Genomic DNA, 16,921 nt, shown 5'->3' with positions numbered 1-16,921 from the left:
TCTCTCCTTCATCTTCTTTCTCTACTGTAACTTTCAGAAGATCTGCCCTTTGCTTCTCTTTTTGCTTTTCAAAGCTAGGCGATGTTGAGGTAAATTGAATTTGGCAAACAAAGTGGGAAAAATAAAAGGATTCAGAGAGTCTTTCTGTTTTGGTTAAGTGAGCGGTGGTGTACCACTGCCAGCTGCAGGTGCCTTTCATCAGAGAAGTCCCAAATCAAGATTTCCTGGAGTGGCACGTCTCTGTCACGAGTCTCCCAACCCAAGCATCCAATGTTCAAATGGATAAAAAAGAGGAACAGCCAATATTCACACATATATAAGAGGTCATTTACACAGCATCTTTACTTTTGGCACATTGATTTTAAGATTATAATTATCCTTTTTTGCAAATAGTGCATGTTCCTGTACAACAACATAGACAAAAATACTCTGAGAGTGGAGCATTTGTGAATTTGCAAGAATTGTATAAGAAACAAGAAATGTATTCTTAGAACACCAGTTCCTCTAAAACTCCAGGGGGAAGAAATACTACTGTAGATAACAGGAAAATAACAAGTTCATTCCAACAGTAAGAAGAAAATTAAGACAAAATGTTTGATATGTCATCGATACAAAATGGTCCCATCTTGTATTATAGATGTCTTGGGCTTATATAGGGCTCGGAAGAGGGGAGTTATGGGAGTTGTAGTTACCCTCTTGAAATGAGCCAGGCAGTGTATGAAGGACAGCAACAACAGGACATCCATATTCTGCATACAAAACAGATGGAAGGAGGGGAGCTTATGTCACTCAATGCATTTGTGTATAGCTACATCTTTAGGGAAGAGGGGAATAAATACATAATTCAGGGCAGCAAATTTCACTGAGAATACAAAAACAAAGTTCCCCCCAAAAGGCGATAAAACAGTTTTTTCAAGGCTTTTTTTTTTTCAGACAAAAACAAAACTGAAACGAGTAGGAAGAAAAAAACAAAAACAAAGCAGAAACAACAAAAGCAAGAAAAATGCAGCCATGGTAGTTTTTCAAATCTCAATCAAGCTTGACACAATCACTCAATAGGTAGTTTGCAAAGTACAAGAAGTTTCTCATGCAGATATCAATTTCCTCTTCGGGGGGGTTAAAAGGAAGTGGGGATAGTCAGGGGGGGAACGTAGTTGTCATGCAGCTCTGGCATAGCGTCAGTGTAGGTATGCTTGGGGAGGGTAGGGCTGAGCAGGTAGTGGGGGGAAAGTGAAAGGGGGGTGCAACAGCAGCCGATAACAAAATATTACCTCAGTTTCTCAAAAGAGGCCATCAGTGCTATGTCCTTATTAGGGTCTCTCTCAGCTCGCTTCCCCTTCAGTGTCTCAATCCGGGGGAACTTTGCACTGGTCTTGTGGCGGTACAGCTTTTTGTGTGCGGGCCCTGGATTGATAAAGTTGGGTTTGTCAAACATGTTACAGCCCAAGGCCAGTTGGGGAAATATTGGATGAGAAGGGTTGAATTTGGCCTGGTTTTTGCCTCCCTTACCCCCAGCCTTCCTCCCTCTCCCTGCGCCTGTAGTGGTGGCCCCTTTCTTCTTCAGGTCAGGCTCTGTGCCCGCTAGGATTTTGAGGGTCTTTAGGTTGAGGCTATTGGCCTCGGGGGGCATACATGCCTCAGACACGGGGTCCCACAGAGGCTCGATGGAAGCCATCATGAACCTCTGGACTTCGGCCATCCCAGAAACAATGTTGGACAGGATGTTAGAGGGCTCCTCGAACTCTCTCTGGTCGTCTCCCACCAGACTGTTGCTCTCGGACCAGCCCGTGCCAGACCAGTCCCCGGTGCTGCTGCTTTCAGTCAGTGTGTTGCCACAGCCCCCCGCCTGGCCCTTGGCAGCCTTCCCCTCCAGCATGGCCTTTATCTTTTTGGTCGAGCCTGAGTTCTGTCTGGGGGCTTTGACCTTCTCAGTCTTAGGGGCTTTGGGGGCCCTGCCTTTCTTAGGGCCCTGTCCTGCTGCCTGTTTATAACTACCTTTCCTCTTTGATCTTGTGCTTTTCATGCCACACATCATCTCACCCGACTGCTCGTCAAAGTCTACCTCACCCGTCCCCTTTTTATCTAAGCCTAACCCCTCCTCACTGTTGAAGGTGTTGAGGAGCTGATACTGGCTACCTTCCACTGTGTACTCTTGCTGCTGTTGCTGCTGCTGCATGACATCACAGTTCCACTTCACATCCCGACTACTGTCCAGAGCCATGTCACTCACATCCTGGTACTCTCCAGCTTTGCCCCCCATCTTCATCTCTCGCCCAACTACCTGGGGGGAGAGGTTGGGTGTCTCAGGAGGGGACATATCTGACAGTGAGGAGTGTCTAAACTTGTCCGGGGTGAAGTTAGAGATGTCCAGCAGGTCTGAGGACTCCCGGAGAGGGGTGATGGCCTCCACACTCTGCTGAAACACCACTTTAGGGCTGCAGTGAACCAGGAAGCTGTCCCGTCCCTCCTCCTCGCCCTCCCGCTCGCAGGACTTGAGGCTAAGGGAGCTGTAATTGCTGGAGGAGGCTGCTGACAGGGAGCCCACTGAGTCATAGCTGATGAGTCGGCCATTGTCTGTGCAGTGGGAAGCTCTCTGGTACTGCTGCGACTGCTGTCCCTCCACGCACACAGACTGACACACCTGCTGCATCTCCATCTCAGCCCCGGGCTGCAGCCCAGCCTCGGACAAGTAACTCTTGTCATACATCAGTCTGTCAGTCTCTGAGCTCAGCTGGCTGTAGCCGGACACAGGCAGGCCTTCCGTCAGTGGCGAGGCAGCGGGGAAGCTGTTGGGTAAGATGGGGGTTTCAGGGGTGTCGGGCCCGAAGCTCTGGTTGTGGTTGGGGCAGAGCTGGGGGTGCCACATCGGAGGGAAGCTGGGGCAGTTCTGGGGGGAATGTTGGAGCTCCGACTCCGAGGGAGGGGATAAAACGCAGCTCTGGTCGAGCTGCAGAGAGGCAAACTGCTTCTCATCCAGAGGAGAGAGACCCAGAGGATACTGCTGGCGGGAGGACTGCTGGGGGAAATAGGAGATACCCGCGCCGCTAGAGGCGTCGGAGGCGTCTAACAGGGTCTGCAGATATCCCCCAGGGATGACAGAGACCCCCGTCTCAACGTCCTCAGAGGAGGGGGGGGCTTTGTCAGGGGAGCAGGTGGAAGATACAAAGGGGAATTTCTCCTCGGATATGTCAGCGGGAGTGGGATTGTCAGAGAAACGGGGGCTGACTGCAGCAGAGCAGATCTCTGCCTCTCCTAAACCACCAGCAGGGTCCTCAATCTGCACCGCGGCAGCACAGACATCCGTTTCATTTGTCACACTCCTCTCCTCCTCCTCCTCCTCTCCGACTCTCCCCTCTTTCATTTTCTTGCTCCTCAGCCTGGCTTCGCTTTTGAATTTCCTTATCCTGCCTGTTTTATTTCCTCCCATTCTCCTCCCCTCCCTCTCCTCCCTCTCCTGGGAGCGGCTCTTGGCCGTGGCTGTGTTGTGTGTGATGTGGTTTGGGTCTAATGTGACCGGGAGGAGGCTGGGGGGGGCTGCTATTGTTCCCGCTGCTACGGCAGAGGACGTCTTCTCTTTAGTGACACCTCCCTGGCCCTGATCAGACAGCGAGGAGACCTGCGAGTTTGCTGATTGCTCCACAGTGTGAATCCTCTGAATCCTAAGCCTGTTTGCAATCTTGTATTTCCTTTTGGGGTGACTAGAACTAAAGGGGGGGCGATGATGGCGTCCATTCAGATGAATACCGCGTTTCCGTTTATCTCTGGCAGCCAGCTTAAGCTGCTCCTCTCTCTCCCTCTGTCTCTCCTGCCAGAAATCCTTCAGAGGAGCCAGCGTCTCATATTTGCTCATTGCATTGGCGTTTAAGCTCACAGTTGCGTCCGCGGGGTCCAGCTTCCCCAGTTTCACGGACATGTGTCTCTCTCCTTTGAATCTGTTGATGATGATGTACTTGATGACCACGGGCGGCTCTTTACGGGAGGATTTCCGTCGTTTCTTGGGGCACCAGTCGACGTCCTCCTCCTCTTTCTGACCCACGGGGGCTTTCTCACGCTTCTCAGCGTTCCGCTCGCTCTCGATGGAGTCGACGTCGTACAGGTAGTCGTCGCTGTATCGGACCTTTCTCTTGGAGCGCAGGCCATAGTTGAGGGGGTTGGAGGGGCTGCAGAGCCTCCTGGACTGGCCCTTCCTCTGCCTGCCTTCCTGTAGGGTGTCCGAAGAGGAGCCGGTGCAGGAGCTGTCGTCGCTGTACTCCCCAGAGTCCTCTGCAGAGTTACTGAAGTCCATCAGGTAGTTCATCTTAGGGCTGGACATGGGGGACCCTTGCGACCCGTCGAGGGGGCTGCTACTGCTCCTGTCCCCGGCTTTCCCCTCGTCTCCTCCCAGGCTGAGCTCCTCAGTTTTGGACTGCAGGTCGTCGTCACTCCCCCGCCTCACGGCCCCTCCCCCCTCCTCTTTCTTGGCACAGTTGACCAGGACGCTGGGGAAGAAGTTGAACTGGGTCTCCTCCTGGAGAACGTTGGTCTTCTCGCGCATGTTGTCCTGGAACGACTCGTAGCGGATCTTCAGGGAGCACACGTCGCTGCTCAGCGTGGAGTCGTCGTCCTCGTCGTCAAAGAGGTTGTCCACGTCGTCCTCGGAGAACAGGTTGACCGACAGCTCGTTCTTGGAGCACAGGTCCAGCAGTTCCATCTTGCTCTCGCTGATGAAGGACTCGAAGTAGCCCCAGTCCTGACCCGCGTTGGCCAGCAGGACCTCCTCCCCGCTCACTTTGTCCAGCAGCAGCCCCTCGTACAGGTTCTTTGCTGTAGCGTCGTCCTCCGGGTCATCATTGTCCTCTATGGTCTTTTCCCCGTCCTCGTCTTCTCCCTTGTCTGCAGCAGAGGTTTTGGGCAGAGGGAAGCTAAGGAGTTGGTCAGAAAGGAGTTGGTCTCCGTAGTGGTCCACCGTGTCTCCAGCGTGACTCAGGCACTGGATACTGATGTTGCTGATGTCAGCGATGGGGCAGGCCTCAAACACCTCGCGGCCCACGTCCCCTATCCTCACACTCAGCCCCGGCTCAGGGTCAGGGTCTGTGTTGGGGTCGTGGGTGGGGTCGTGGATGGAGTTAGAGGGGTCGGAGGCGTCCCGGGTCTCGATGAAGCAGCCTAGACAGGTGCGGCTCGGCTGCAGCAGACACTCCTCCTCCGTCAGGGTGGACACGCCTCCCGGGTCCATCATGGCGATGGGGGGGAGAGGGATGTCGAGGGGCAGCGGGAGGGCCAGTGGGTTCCTGTGAGGGTCTCCTGCTCCTGTTGGGACCCAGGGGATCACAGCCGTTGAGGGGAGTGAGGTGGGAGTGGGACTGCCGTGGGGGTGGGGGGCTGAGGCTTGAGGCTCATGGGCGGGGGAGCAGGGGGCCTCTGTCAGGCCAGGCACGGAATCAGTGCTGGGGGGGGGCAGAGGGAGGGCGTGTGGTGTGAGTGTCTGGAGGGACGGGACCCCCCTCTGTGAGCTTTCTGCAGCAGGAGAAGAAGAAGGAGGAGGAGAAGATGGAGGGAGCGCAACATGGACGAGTCCACACAGCCTCAGGTCACTGCTCTGGTCACACGGCCCTGTGGAACAGAGGAAGACAACAGTGTCACACATTTATACAGTCGTAACTCTGTCATTACTCTTTTAACAATATTGTATGAACAATAACATGTTATATAAATTGTTTTATTGGGTGGAATAATTCCTAAAGTTAGATATTCCTCAATCTTCAAGTCTCAGGACTTGTTCCCCATTCACACTGTTCATTGTTCTCATCCACACACCCTTCAAAACTTAAACCTTTGCGTGTCTAAGCGTATTTGAGTGTCTAGAAAAGCGCTATATAAGTCTAATGTATTATTATTATTATTATTATTATTATTATTATTTCTGTTCTGACAATGTCAGCGACAATGACGTTGATGACTAAATTGAGTGTGGGTTGTGGTGATTTTCTCCAGGTTGATCGTGTGAATGTCTTAATCAGTTGAAGAGATCCGTCTGATGAGTAACAATCAAAACCCACAGAAGCTTGCTTGCAGCAGCAGGCAGATAGCTTTGTTTGCTTTGCATAATTAGATGACAGGAGCGGAGGCAGGTACATACACATGGGACACGACAGGCCCATATGCTGGAAACAGTATAACCAATAACATCTACACCTGCTTCCCTCGACACTCCCAAGCTGTTACCTCAGAAATACCCTAGAAGAATATGCCAGGAACAAAAAACAACAGTTCCGAAAAAAATACATATATACGTATATATATATCATAAAAATGTGTGGATTCATAAAGGTTAAACCATAGCACCAACTATAGCATTGATATGCCTGATGACTCTCAGGGCACAACGGCTTCAGGGGAGGATTGTTTAACATACAGTTCTCAACAGTACATTTACATTTCTGGCATTTACATTTTACATTTTTGGCATTTAGCAGACGCCTTTATCCAAAGCGACTTACAACAAATACATTAAGTGATCGTAAAAGTCATCGTAAGGAAAAGTAATCCATGCAATGACCAGGGGCCAATTATGCTAGAAGAAGGAAGAATTACTTATTTTATTTATTTATTTATCTTGTTTTTTATTTTTTATTTATAGTATTGAAACTGTACAGGGGGGGTGGGGGGGGGTAGTGGCTGCACTGGTAGAGCGAGTCAATCTTTGAATATGGATATGATTTGAGAGCGATTTAACGAGGTAATGAAATTTCTGAGAGCAGGTCCCCATGGGGTGTGGGGCCTGCAGACACATACAGCAGCCAGAACGCCTACCACCCGCACAGCATCACTACTGTCATACTTAATGAAACTAGTCTCAGGAGAAATAACGCTTCTTCTCTTTTAACTAACAAAAAAAACTGTTGCGTCAGTAACTTCTCAGACGCCTCAGCCGTGTTGCAATTTGTTACTGATAATCAGTACGTCATTCTGACCAAACACTCAATGCCATGGCCCGTCTTGTGTGTAACCCTTAGATGAAGAGCCTATTCTTTCCTCAGCGTTTTTTCATTGCGCCTGGCCTTCTGCATGTCTCAAGGAGTGGTTGGACAGGACACGCATACTGTAAGAAAAGGATAATACTGAGAATCCATCTGGCTCAGCATAGATGTGTGGGCATAGTGTCCACTGTCCATACAACATCCTCAAAAGATTTCAGCCACAGCTTCAAAGTAACAAATGGAGATGACTACACCAGTTGAATACAGCAGAATTAGAAAATCATTACACGTCATTACAGAAAATCAAAAAATTAAATGAACTTCCTTTCTTCCCGGGTGCATAATCAAAAGGCGAGCAGTCACCTTATGTTGGCCACAAATTGTTCAAAACTGCTGTGAAACATTAAACTCATCTTGAGAAATGTGTTTCCTGAGGGTTTAGAATGGATTAACAATCCATCCTATCCAATCCGTGTGTGTGTGTGTGTGTGTGTGTGTGAGAGAGAGAGAGAGAGAGAGAGAGAGAGAGAGAGAGAGACAGAGAGAGAGACAGAGAGAGAGAGAGAGAGAGAGAGAGAGAGAGAGAGAGAGAGAGAGAGAGAGAGAGAGAGAGAGAGAGAGAGAGAGAGAAAGATGGAATATTGGCTTGGGGGTGTAGTGTTATCGAGAGGCCATCTGTCTCCAGCTGGACCATTAGCTCCTCAGCTGTTCAGTGTGTGCCACAGATCAGTCAGTCAGACAGGTACACACACACACACACACACACACACACACACACACACACACACACACAATACACACTCATACACACACACAGACACACACACACACACACACAATACACACACACACACGCGCGCACACACACACACACACACACACACACATAATACACACTCATACACACACAATATACACACACACACACACACACACACACACTCACACACACACACACACACACACACACACACACACACACACAGCACAACGATAACAGCGGCTGACTAATTGGATATGACATTTTAGGGGTGAGAAGGGGAAACCAAACCCACTCTATTCACTCTGGATACAATATAGAACAAATAAACATGCAAATATCACTCAAGTTACTGCAATCAAAATCTACACATCCATCAAGAACCATCTGCGATCATCATCGGTGTGTGAGGCATAATTCTTTTTTCTTCTTGAGTGAACAGTATTCAGTAGCTAGTAGTTCTGTGACAGCACAAGTCAAGGGGAGAGAGAGGTTGGACCCTACACAGCTCTGGGAGACTCTGGCAATGGCCGTCCACAGGAGAGCATATGGAGAGACCCTGGTGGTTGGCAGGTGGCTCTGATCCTCTGAACCCCGGTGCTGCCAAGTCCCAGCCATGCTAGACAGATCCCAGACCAGCACTGCCAGCCAGCCAGCCAGCTAGCTCACAAAGCACCAACCCTCTCCATCAGCGATGCCGTGAGTGAGGATTAGAATCACCTGAGTAGGTCCCCAGGTCTGCCTGCCTCTGTGCCAGTGAGCTCTGGGAGTAAACGAAGCCCACGCGGTGGGGACATGAACACAGACACGGACAGGGAGAGAGGGGAACTTGGCCACCGTCGCTTCTTTAGGACACAGCCATGAGAGCCAGACGACGCACACACACCGGACACACACACACACGGACAGGGAGAGAGGGGAACTTGGCCACCGTCGCTTCTTTAGGACACAGCCATGAGAGCCAGACGACGCACACACACCGGACACACACACACACACACACACACACACACACACACATACACACACACACACACACACATACTCATATTCCTGTCTAAGCTATACTCATATTCTATACTCAATACTCATATTCCTGTCTAAGCATACACTATATATACTGTATATATTTTTTATTTTATTTTGCACAGTGTACAGGTTTTTTACCTTTGCCTGCTTGCGTGCTCTGACATCATGTGAATTGATGTCATATTGAATCACATCTTGTGTGAAATGCGCTATACAAATAAAACTTTGATTGGATTTGATTTGATTTGTAAGTAACAGATTGAGTGTTATGTGTGATGAGTGTACAATAAGTTGCCCATACTGCTGTCCTAACTATTAAGGTTAGAAACATTTAAAAAATACCAAAACATACATATGGAGCTACTAGTGAGGCCTATTTTCTGGAAGGTAAAAAGAGAGAAAACAATGTCATGACCACAAAACGAAATTATGAAAAGCAAAGAAGCTGACTTTGCCTTCTCCTTCTTTCATCGCATTTTGAGACCTCCCCTTTCCTTTTTTCTCTCTCTTTGTTGTTCCCTCCCACCATTCCTCTTTCTTTCCCTCCCTCCCTTCCTCCCTGTTCATCTTTGTCGTCACCGCCTTCCTTCCTCGTTTTCTTTCTATTTCTCCCTATCTCCTTCGCCCCCCCCCCACTTCCTCCTTCCCTCCCTCTTTCGCTCATACGCTACATACAGGGCTCTCACATTCCAAAAGTGCAGAGCCAGCTGTTCTGCGGCGTGGTAGCCTGGGGTGTTCACTCACCCAGCTGGTAGTCCAGATACAGTACACTAGCTCCTCATGGTCTATCTATGGCATTTGTGAATGGTGGGGAGAGGATCAATCCAGCCAGTACAAGATGTTCATAATGAGCGGTGAGTAACTGCAGGATGATTCACGGCTCTTCTCCACAGAGAGCTGCTCTATCTATCCCAGCTCAATAGAGGCCACAGCTCCCTCTCCCTCTCCTACCAAGCCTCCCTCCCCCTCTCTTTCTCTTTCTCTCTCTCTCTCTATCTCTATCTCTCTCTCTCTCTCTCCATCTCTATCTCTCTCTCTCTCTCTCACTCTCTCTCTCTGTCTCTCTCTCTCCCTCCTTCCCTCCCTCACATGGCAGAGAGTAGCACTGGGATAATCTCTGTGATTCTGACAGCGGGGGTCGGTCGGTTCCCCCTCAACCATAGCGAGGCTGGGATACTCTGATAAAGTCAGTTCAGGACCACTGGGGCTCAGGAGAGGTAGGCTGGGCTGGAGAAAGGGCGGCTGGGCTAAGGCTGGGGGGAGGGAGGCTGGGTTAGGAGAGGGAGGCTGGGGCTAGGAGAGGGAGGCTGGGGCTGGGGGGAGGGAGGCTGGGGGTAGGAGAGGGAGGCTGGGGGTAGGAGAGGGAGGCTGGGGCTGGGGGGAGGGAGGCTGGGGCTGGGGGTAGGAGAGGGGGGCTGGGGGGAGGGAGGCTGGGGCTGGGGGTAGGAGAGGGAGGCTGGGGCTGGAGAGAGGGAGGCTGGGGGTAGGAGAGGGAGGCTGGGGCTGGAGAGAGGGAGGCTGGGGCTGGGGGTAGGAGAGGGAGGCTGGGGCTGGGGGTAGGAGAGGGAGGCTGGGGCTGGAGAGAGGGAGGCTGGGGGTAGGAGAGGGAGGCTGGGGGTGGGGGGAGGGAGGCTGGGGGTAGGAGAGGGAGGCTGGGGCTGGAGAGAGGGAGGCTGGGGGTAGGAGAGGGAGGCTGGGGCTGGGGGGAGGGAGGCTGGGGGTAGGAGAGGGAGGCTGGGGCTGGGGGGAGGGAGGCTGGGGGTAGGAGAGGGAGGCCTGGAGGTAGGAGAAAGGAAAGGAGGGGCTGGGGAGAGGAGGGGCTAGGAGAGAGGGATGATGGGGCTGGGGAGAGGAGGGGCTAGGAGAGAGGGATGATGGGGCTGGGGGGAGGAAGGCTGGGGGTAGGAGAGGGAGCCTGGAGGTGGAGAGAGGGAAGGAGGGGCTGGGGAGAGGAGGGGCTAGGAGAGAGGGAGGATGGGGCTGGGGAGAGGAGGGGCTAGGAGAGAGGGATGATGGGGCTGGGGAGAGGAGGGGCTAGGAGAGAGGGATGATGGGGCTGGGGAGAGGAGGGGCTAGGAGAGAGGGATGATGAGGCTGGGGAGAGGAGGGGCTAGGAGAGAGGGATGATGGGGCTGGGGAGAGGAGGGGCTGGGGAGAGGAGGGGCTAGGAGAGAGGGATGATGGGGCTGGGGAGAGGAGGGGCTGGGGAGAGGAGGGGCTAGGAGAGAGGGAGGATGGGGCTGGGGAGAGGAGGGGCTAGGAGAGAGGGAGGATGGGGCTGGGGAGAGGAGGGGCTAGGAGAGAGGGAGGATGGGGCTGGGGAGAGGAAGGCTGGAGAGAGGGATGATGGGGCTGGGGAGAGGAAGGCTGGAGAGAGGGATGATGGGGCTGGGGAGAGGAAGGCTGGAGCTGGAGAGAGGTGGCATTACAAATAGTAGAGGAGGCCAGGGGGCTCTAAAAATGCTCTAAAAATGCTTGTGAAATGGAAATTGTCTGAATTCCCCTGCTGGTCGTCGGTGAGACTGTACCAATTGAGGCAACAACACAAAGCTAACATAATGGGCAAAACACACAGAGCTGTCTCGCCTAGTGATTGTGTGAATATGGGTGAGAGAGAGGCTTTAACATTTGTATGAGCGAGGACAGATGCCACATTTCTATGCACTGGAAGAATTTCAGGGAGGAATAACAACAGTTTCCAAAAGCCTTATTTAATGTTTAGTTTTTACATTTACATGAAAGAGATGAGTTGTGAGTCACACTTCGCAATATCTCTTCAAATAAGTTAAACAAAAAACAATAATAATAAAAAAAAAAGCCATCATACAGTTTTTTGGTCTCACTGTCTTTGAAAATGTTTCCAGGCTTTGTGAAAAAAAAAGTTTTGCTTTTGCTTGTGTTAATTACTGAATAATTAGGTTTTTTTGCAGAGTATTATATAATTGTTTTGTCAGGGTAACTGCTGAATAGTTCAAACTAAATAATGGCTTCCCTGATGATTCCAACAAATAATCCCCAAAATACCATGATGGAGACTACTGAGGCCCAATCCCAATTCACCCCTTGGGCCTACCACTTAGCCCTACTCCTCCGATTTGCGGGTTCACGTGTAGGGTAGGGGTGTCCTAATTCTTGTTGGCATGTAGGGGTAGGGCCAAGTAGTAGGGCTACATAGCCCTCCAACCAGAGTTTTTTCAGATGCACACTCCAAACAAGTTACAATTTGAGTGTTATGCGAAATCCCAAAATGCCAAACGCACAAGTAATGAGGAAGACAACCACAAATGTAATTATTTTCCTTGTTAATAAAGATTTTAAAAGTTTAATATAATTTCAATGTATTATAGACCTTCTCGCAGTCTCGCATTTTGACATATTTCTATGTTGCATTTCCCCCCTTTGATAGAATATGACGCCAGAAATGTAACTAGTTAAATTAGTTTCAGCCGCGAAGTTGCACTTACTGCTCCTAATATCAGTGCAGACTGGCACGGTATGAGCACGGGTTGCTAGCCTACAGAGCACCGCTATTCTGTCATGAATTGGCCTGATAATGAAGCATTGTTCTTTTTTATTTGATAACTAGTTTGATCGATTGATAGCGTGAAACTTAAGTTGTGAACGAATCATGAGCGTCCATGCTTTTCTATGATACTACTGATGACGTATCAGGGTCTTGAAGGGTTGTCCCATTTAATTGGGGAAGATTTTCAACCACTGCCCCTTAACTCTGTTCTGAGGTGCAAGCCAAAAAGCGAGTGGCACTCCAAAACGAGGGGTAGGGGTAGAAATGAAATGGGATTGGGCCTAAGAAAAGATGTTCTCACCTGCGTGCTCCACTGCATTAGTAGGTGCTGGATCTGGAGTCTGCACGGTCACAGTGAGACTGAGGTCTGGTAGAACTTCCATCAATAAGACTGAACTCTACCCCTCTTACGAACCATTCTTACTGCCCCACCTGGAGAAAGAGCCAGACAGAGAGAGAGAGAGAGAGAGAGAGAGAGAGAGAGAGAGAGAGAGAGGGAGAGAAAGAGAGGGAGAGAGAAAGGTTAGATAAAGCGATGCACATTTCTAATTATGCCAGGAATGATGATTAACATTAACTTACGGTAAACACACACAGGCAGGCACAACCATACATACTACATACATACATACATACACCTCAAATCAAATCAGACTTTATTTGTATAGTGCCTTTCATGAACATTTCAATACAAGGTGCTTAACAATATAATGAAAATACAACAATACAATGAAAATACAACCAAATAAAGGGTAATATGAGGAAATGATTAATATAGGAAATAAGAGACAAGGTAGAACAGGGACCAGTGTACCATAGTTGAAGAGGATAGATTCAAAGTAAATGGATTAAGAGAATGCTAAGATAAAACGTTACTGTATGTCTTAAGATTGAATTAAAAGTGTTTACAGATTGTGACGCCCTCAGCTCCTCTGGGACGCCCCTGTTCCAGAGGCGAGGACCGCACAGACACTTAAATTCTGCCTCCCCATAGTTCTTTGTCCTGACCCAGGGTACAACTAAAAGGTCAGTGCCGGAGTTCTGCAGTCTATGGAAGGGACATTCCCCCTGATCCTGAACTGGCACTCTTTGGATGCTCAGAGACTGCTTCAAACTAATACGCCTGAGGAACGGTGGACATTAATGACTGGTATGGTAGCTGCTAAGAAAATGATACTATTGGATTGGAAATCACACCTCCACCTCCCTGCTTCCAGAAATGGCTCAACGAGTTAATCAGCGTCATGCAGATGGAGAGAATATGCTTCTACAACTCTAAAGTTCCCAACAGATATTTGAACATGTGGGGCCCAATTATTGAAAGTTTAAAGAATTGTTGATTATATCCTGTAGTGATGAAAGCCTGTACTCTCTTTTTTAATTTAATTTAATTTAACTTACTTACTTTATTTGTATCCTTGTAATACCTGAAGATGTTACATTCTGGGAATTGCTTTGAACCAAATCATACTAGACATTTATGCCTGGCAGCCTGTTAGTTTGTTTGTCTTGTGTATAAAACTGAAAAACAGAAGAAATAAAAGAGAGAATGCTAAGCTAAAAAGTTACTGTATGTCTTAAGATTTATTTAAAAGTGTTTACAGATTGTGACGCCCTCAGCTCTGACTATGGGCCCTCTGCCTCCCCATAGTTCCTTTGTCCTGACCCAGGGTACAACTAAAAGGTCAGTGCCGGAGGACCTGAGTCATTACCTGAGACATTTTAAAAGTATGTCTGACAGGTATTCAGGCGTCCATTGAGTGATTTGAACACCAATAAAAGGATCTTAAAACCTATTCAGGTGAGATGTTGCTCTCCTTCTGGTCTTGGTCAGTACATGTGCTGCTGCATTCTGAATGATCTGTAGCTTATTTATAAGGCTTTCTAAGGTGGACCAGAAAAGAGAGCATTACAGTAATCAAGCCTGCTAGTGATAAAAGCAAGCAAAGCTTCTATCTAGACCCTGATCTGACTACCCCCGTCAGAAATCTTGCGATGAGCTCCTGTGCGTGGCCAGTTCATGTTCCTTCAGCTGATGTTCCTTCCACATGCGGATAATGGCCCCGATGGTGCTTATAGGAACATTTAGGAGTTGAGAATCCGTCGGTAACCAGTACCATTACTATGCTGCTCAACAATCTTGTTGTGAAGGTCTTGGGAGAGCTCTTTGCCTCTACCCATCATGAGATGTTTCTTGCAGGAAAGTATGGTGGAAAATGATTTGTTTACTTCAGCATTACTGCACTCAGAGGTGGGAACCCCTTTTTCAAGGAGTGGAAGTACTTACTCACTAACATGCACTAACCCAGCTGTTACTAATGAATGAATGAATGGTCTTTATTGTCATTGATATAGTACAGGTACCAAACAACGAAATTTGGGAGGGAGGGCTCCCCTGGTGCTAGGAAAGAAAAAAACAAAAAAACAAGAAGGGAAAGGAGCTGGTTTACATAAATAAAGGCTATGTACACTATCCACTATACTATACAAATAAAACACTGTGCTGTACTCTATGCTATGCTATACCTATTCTAACATTTCCTATTCTCTGCAACCTTATGTACCCTAGGGTTGTCATATTGCACATAGTGTTATTGCACATTCATTTAAAGTGTCGCAGTTTGCAGGCTTGAAATGTACACATTTGTGCCTCAGCACTACACCTGATTTCAATCCAGCAGCTGCCATCAATCCGTCCAGACTGTCCAAGGCCCAGAACCTAGGTCTTTGCTGTGTTCAGGGCCTGAATGGCCCTGGGGTAGAAGCTGAGCTTCAGTCTGTTTGTCCTTGCTAATTACCACAGGTAGGAGAACTAGTGGCATAAGCTGGTTTAGAGCTTTTTCTTACTGTGTTCAATACTGTTTTTCCTTTTGTCATTCCACTTTATTGCACATAGCTTTTTTTATGGATTAGAATGTTACAATTTCTTTAGCTGTGAAGTTTTAATGAGTTAATTAATGCCAATCTGGTCTAGATATCATGTGAATAGCTTCAATGGAAGTATGTTGGATTAAAACAATTGTTGATGTGTTATTTCCCACACTGTATATACATACATACATACATACTTTACATACTGTGGCAGACAGCAGGGCGAGTATGGGGAGTGATCACTGAAGGGAGGTATCTTGCAGCCCGCTGGCACCACCCCCCCAAGCCTTATATGGACTTCCTTCCCCCCAACAAGGCACACCTTCGTGATCATTAAAGCCACCAGGGCATAGAGATAAAAGAGGGAGTGGGGCTGCTCCGAAAGTGGAAGGTAAAGAGTGTCTGCGTAAGTGGAGAGAAAGTGTCTGTGTGATTTCGGTACCTGTAGTGAGCTGGACCTGTAGTGAGCTGGACTGCCACGGAGAGAAGGCAGAAAAAGTATCTGTGTGACTACCCACTGTGACCTGGACTGTGGGATTACCCCCGCTGTGTATCAAACTGTTTTGGCTGCTTGCTTTCGGACTACCCCTGGATAACGGACAAAGGACTTTGAGTAAGGATGTAGACTTTGAATGGATAGCTAGAATTCCCCCTTCCCCCGGATATAAATAACAACTCATAAAATTCCCGATTGCATTTGAATTGTACTTTGTGTGTGTTTGTTATCTGTCTTGGTAGCGTCTTGGTGGAAACCCTACACCATTGAGCCTGCAACAATACACACACACACAAACACATACACATATATACATGTACACACACATATATACATACACACACAACTATACACACAGTTATCAAAACAACTGAAAGCCTGATAGAGACATGAAAGGTGTCCCTAAGGGCTGCATACAATCACTCATCTCTATACTAATTGTATCACAGCTTTGCGCCTCAGAAAAAACAGCTGCAAACCAATAAAGTACACAAAGAATCACATCGGAGATCGCTATGGCAACTGTGTGCCATGCGATCCTATTTTAAGCTTTATTTAACATTTCTATCACAGACCTGTTGTTAACCTATGGAAACCTTACATAGGCGGTTCTGAACATATTAGTTTATTGTAATTAGCTGGCTCCCTCCCTCCTGTGCCTCTGCAGCGAGCCAAACTAACACAGCTCAAACAAGAATGATTAAAAAGAGCGCTGACTGAGAAGATGAGAGAATAGTGGTGGAGGTGGTAGTGGGTGGTGGTGGTGGCGGAGGTGGAGGTGGTAGTGGGGGTGGTGGTGATGGGTGTGGTGGTGGTGGCGGAGGTGGAGGTGGTAGTGGGGGTGGTGGTGATGGGTGTGGTGGTGGTGGTGGTGGTGGCGGAGGTGGAGGTGGTAGTGGGGGTGGTGGTGATGGGTGTGGTGGTGGCGGAGGTGGAGGTGGTAGTGGGGGTGGTGGTGATGGGTGTGGTAGTGGTGGTGGTGGGGGAGGTGGAGGTGGTAGTGGGGGTGGTGGAGGTGGTAGTGGGGGTGGTGGTGATGGGTGTGGTGGTGGTGGTGGTGGGGGAGGTGGAGGTGGTAGTGGGGGTGGTGGTGATGGGTGTGGTAGTGGGGGTGGTGGTGATGGGTGTGGTGGTGGTGGCGGAGGTGGAGGTGGTAGTGACGGTGGTGGTGATGGGTGGTAGTGGGGGTGGTGGTGATGGGGGTGGTGGTGGTGGTAGTGGGGGTGGTGGTGATGGGTGTGGTGGTGGTGGTGGTAGTGGGGGTGGTGGTGATGGGTGTG

The 16,921-nt window shown here is 49.1% G+C and overlaps 1 protein-coding gene across 1 annotated transcript; it reads right to left on the bottom strand.

The window, feature by feature from the left end:
• Positions 1-1,267: 1,267 nt before the first annotated feature.
• nexmifb (neurite extension and migration factor b) lies at positions 1,268-5,218 on the bottom strand (the record flags this gene model as incomplete). The annotated part of the gene is made up of 1 exon (XM_080525659.1): positions 1,268-5,218. One exon carries the CDS (start codon positions 5,216-5,218, stop codon positions 1,268-1,270), a length of 3,951 nt encoding a protein of 1,316 aa, XP_080381785.1.
• Positions 5,219-16,921: the final 11,703 nt, after the last annotated feature.

Source organism: Nansenia antarctica (genome assembly GCF_963989245.1).
Source record: "Nansenia antarctica genome assembly, chromosome: 3".
Lineage (NCBI taxonomy): Eukaryota > Metazoa > Chordata > Actinopteri > Argentiniformes > Microstomatidae > Nansenia > Nansenia antarctica.
This window is presented reverse-complemented; position numbering and strand designations above follow the sequence as displayed.